The sequence below is a fragment of the Nuphar pumila genome, chromosome 1 (assembly GCF_984573655.1).
Source record: "Nuphar pumila chromosome 1, dmNupPumi1.hap1.1, whole genome shotgun sequence".
Lineage (NCBI taxonomy): Eukaryota > Viridiplantae > Streptophyta > Magnoliopsida > Nymphaeales > Nymphaeaceae > Nuphar > Nuphar pumila.
The window spans coordinates 26,030,135-26,034,952 of record NC_143249.1 but is presented as its reverse complement, the minus strand read 5'-3'; the positions used below and the strand labels follow the sequence as shown (position 1 = coordinate 26,034,952).

General features: G+C 39.2%; 1 protein-coding gene across 1 annotated transcript; it reads left to right on the top strand.

Moving 5' to 3' along the window:
- The first annotated feature begins 499 nt into the window (after window positions 1-499).
- Window positions 500-1,486, top strand: LOC149848440 (22.0 kDa class IV heat shock protein-like). Its single transcript, XM_090011505.1, has 2 exons — window positions 500-880; window positions 1,000-1,486. Exons 1-2 carry the CDS (start codon window positions 595-597, stop codon window positions 1,329-1,331), a joined length of 618 nt encoding a protein of 205 aa, XP_089867631.1. The 5' UTR covers window positions 500-594; the 3' UTR covers window positions 1,332-1,486.
- Window positions 1,487-4,818: the final 3,332 nt, after the last annotated feature.

Sequence of the window (4,818 nt, the reverse complement as noted above, 5' to 3'; positions counted from 1 at the left end):
CTTATTAAATAAATAATAATTATTATTATTATCAAGTTACTATATAATTATTAATTATTGATTTTTTATATTATTAATAATCAATAAATAATTCAAGTATGTATATAATGGACCGGGTTTTAGCCCGGCAGCTGACAAACTCGAGCTTAAAACTTTGACCCAAACCCGACTCATGAAGAGCTGGGTTGGCTTGGCTCATCGGATTGCACACCCCTAGCTGTCAATCCATCACTTTAAATTTGGATCGAATTCATACCAAAAAATCCATACCAGATCCAACCCATCTTAGCTTCAACGTAGCACTAAAGGAAAAGAAAAGAGGAGACATGTCTCTCGAACACTCCTCCACGCAACGCCACCTTCCCACGTCTTCGTGTCGCTCGAAACTTCTGGCGGTGCTATTCTACCGCTTCCAAGAACGAAGCTTTCTTTAAAGAACAAGAAGCTTCAAGAAGAGTCTCTCTCTATGAATAATATAGGTCGTCTACTCAGGTGAGTGAGTGAGATCAAACATACCATTTCCCGCAATTCTGAACGACGACGTAATACATCCTCTCTTGCCAGTTTCTTTCAATCCGCAAACTTTTTTAGGCGATGAGGTCGAGGCCACCGTTTCTTTTTCCGGTGCTTCTGGTGCTGTGGGTGGCGATGGTGGTTCCGCCGCCTTCGACGGCAGGCTCACTCCTGCCAATACTGGATCGTCGCCGCCCGTCGTCGGGCAGCTTGCTAAGTGAATTAATGTGGGAGCACTTCCTGGACCCGTTCAAGATTCTGGAGCATGTTCCGTTCGGACTGGAGAGGGGTATCTCGGCGGTCGTTCCTGCCAGGGTCGATTGGAAGGAGACCCCCGATGCCCACATCCTTATGCTCGACGTCCCCGGTACGTCCTCTCTCTCTCTCTCTCTCTCTCTCTCTCTCTCAACTGTAGTTGTTGCTTGGAATCAAGTATTTGGTTTCCGTTGTTCATCTCCTTGACTTAAAGGACAAAAAACAAAACAGGGTTGACGAAGGAGGAGCTAAAGATCGAGGTGGACGAGAATCGGGTGGTTCGAATAAGCGGTGAGAGGAAGGAGGAGGAAGAGAAGAAGGACGACCGCTGGCACAGGGTGGAGCGTACCTACGCCAAGTTTTGGAGGTTGTTTCAGCTGCCGGAGAGCGTGGACGTAGACTCCATCAAGGCCAAGCTGGAGAAGGGGGTGCTGACGGTCCGCATGCTCAAGCTCTCTCGCCCCATCAGAGGAAGGATCGGAAAGGGAGACAACGACAGTGCTAAGGAGTTGTTGACAGGCGCCAGGGAGGTGAGCAACCGAGAATCCCAGCAGGAACTCTAGTGTGGTCGTCCCCTGTACTGCTACTACGTGTTCTGGCTGTAGCTGCCTTGTAATTCAAACTTATAAATGGGAAGGCTCACTTAGGGTCGTTGTACATGAATGAGGTAGTAGTGATAATTGGTTGGAATATCCAAAGGTTCCTAAGAATATGTATGTGAAGCTTAGCTTAGCATGTCAACATCCTCAAATCTAATCTCCAAGTATGATTTAGGACAGATCATCCACCAAGCTATTTGGGAAACTTAGGGCTTGGGAAACGTAGGGCTTGTTTGATGGCTCGTTCAGTATTGAACGAAAAAAAAAAAGTCAATAACTATTGTACCATGTTTGTGGACAAATAATGGGTTGGATTACGTGGATGAATTAAGTCATTTTGGATCATATGACTGATTTATCCACTATTTTACATGTTTATTAAACTGTTTCTTCAATTTCTATAATATCTTGTCCAAACGTTTCTTTTTCTAATTTTTATTAATTTGAAAAAGATTTTGTTTTTTTGTTTCCAGTGAAAAACTGATTATCGAAGAAAAGAAAAAGAAAATGTTGTTCTCTTTTGATTTCTTGTGATTATTCTAAAATCTAGAGAAAAAAGAGTAAGATTATTTTAGAAAATAATCTAAAGTCGGAAAAAAGAAGGGCAGAAAAAAACACACTTCTTTCTGATTCAGGCGAAATCCGCTGTCCGAAACCGGTTTTCGGGGTGCCCATCTTCTCAGAATCCTCCGATCGTTGTTTTTCAATCCTCTTGGCAATGGCGGGTGGACACCCCTTGTATGCAGGCTTACTGCACACATTTTCACCTCATTTGTATCACCACTCAAACAAAATCAAATGTGTGGTGTGCAGCCATTGTTGACGTACACAGTCTTTTTATTTTTGTGATTTGGTGGTTTACTGAAATCCACCAAAAGTAAGGTGTACAAACCCCCTTATTCACTCTTCACGCAAAGGCTTTAACCCCCTGGATTCAACGCAGCACCGCCTAGAACACACGGTCAATGGAGGTGCGTAAACCCTCACAAAGGAGGGAGTTTGATAGCAGAAGTTACCTCTGCTAGTCCTGTGTCATCGGCCTGAGCACACCCTCACGCAAGGGTTGAAGCCATAGAGAGGAGAGGGAAAGGCAGAGGGTTTTGTCCCTCTTCACGGCTGCATACATCAGCCAGCCCACCGGCCTAGTCGGAGTCACCGGCCGGCCGTTGTACCGCTCGTACGACACCTCGATGAGGATCAGGAAATGGCAACCCTCTTGGCAATGGCGGATGGGTGCCCCTTTGATCTCGATTTTGAAACCCGATGCCGGTGACGCGTGGCATCGGTGACGAACAGCTACCGCCATCGTGGGCTTTCCTTCGGCCCATTGCACGTGTTTATTAATAAATTTAAACATTAAGAAAATAAGACTTATTTGGATTGGATCCCATGCGTAATGCTCCGGAAATCTTGGACTTGTTAGAAAAATCTCCTAATCATTCATTTTTCAAGGTGCGTATTAAAAAGAAAATTTTTTTATACAACTTATTTATAACTTTATTATACAACATTTTTATAACTTTACATCTATTGAAACCAAACAAATTCAAAATGATGTTTTAATAATTAAAGTTCATTTGAGAACTAGAATTTCAAAGAGACCTTTATATCAAATTACAAAAATATTCTTATGAGCGAAACGTTAGAGAAAGAGTCTAATCTTGATATCATCACGTCATTGTATCATCGCTTGTCGTTCTGACCTAAATTGCATGTATCCACAAAATATGTCAGATTGATACAAATCTGGTAGGTGCATAAATATCAAAATTAAGAACAAAACTAACATATATTGTCTCTTTCGTGATGTATTGTTCAAAATAAGCAAAATAAGTATGATAATTTTATTTCGATATTAATTATCTTAAGGGTACACATAGGCGAGAACGTAGAAACAACTGAGATTGTCTGGAGGTTTGTTATGATATGTATTTTGATACTCCGAACAACTAGTTAAGTCTGTTCCTAAGAAGACGGCTAGTGACCAAGAGAGAATTCTTCAAAAGCATTCGTGGTAAGGGATGCATCCAACTTCTACAAAACTTCATAGGATCTACTACCTAGGATAATTTTTGATAGCCTTTTACCCTTAATCTGATGACCGAAGACACCTGTCAATTGCAACTCGAGCAGCGTAGTTGTTAATAACCTATCTATTAGAGTTTTTATATCATCTCATTCTCTTCCTTGACGAAACCAAGAGACGAATAAGTATGTCAGGTTCTATTTTAACTGACGATCCATTCTATATACTCTGGTCTTTCAAACCAAATTAAGTATCTTACCTATGAAGACGATTATCACCATTTATGTAAAAAATTTTTATTATTATGCATTTGCATACTACGAGGTTACCATAAACCTCTCATCCAATCATCGTCGTACTAACATGTTATGCATGTCTGATAGTACTGTTATGATGAAAGAGGTATTAGTTTCTCAGAAAGAAACCTCAACATTATTTAGAAATCTTAAAGTTTTGATTATCACCACTTATATGATTTTTATCATTTTGTATTTGTACGCTATGAGGTTACCATAAACCTCTTATCCAATCATTGTAGTACTAATATGTCGTGCATATTTGATATTATCATTACGATGAGAGGAGTATCGGTTTCTTAGAAAGAAACCTCAACTTTATTTTAAAAATTTAATGTTTTGTGCCTTAGGTCGAGGATATCTGAGTTATCTCGAATATCAAAAAAGATTGTATGTACCACTTAGGGCTACGCAAGATTGAAGAAAAAACTTGGTTGCGAATATGCAATCGTCAAATATTCATTTTTTGCTTTTCGAAAAAATGAATATTACGAGTTTTAGAATCTCACACATAAAATTCTTTTTTTTTTCTTTAAAGACTTGACGAGCATGCATAAATCTGCGTCTTTAAATGTAAGTGTAATGCAAGGTAGGCAGGAGTACGTAAAATTGCGTACCTTATAAACTTATATATATATGTATATATAGTACATATGTATCAAAATATAAGTCTATGCATATGACAACGCGACGATAATGTAAATGACATAAAACAAGACTCGATGTGTGAAACCACACATCGAGTTAAATAAACTACTTAAGAGATGCACGATATACGCAACCATACATCGGCTAAATAAATTACGTAAACAGTGCACGATGTATGACACCATACATCGACCAAATAAATTGCATAAATAGTGCACGATGTACAAAACTGTATATCGGCTAAGTAAATTATGTAAGCAATAGTTTGTGCACGTAAAGCCAAACTCGATGTTTGAAACCACACATCGAGCTAAATAAATTGTGTAAGCGATACATGATGTACGAAACCATACATTGACTAAATAAATTGCGTAAACAATAGCCTATGCATGTAAGAGCGTGGCGGCAAAGTAAATGACATAAATTTTAAATAAACAAGAATACACAAAACTGCATTCTTGAGTTTAAAAGCATATATATA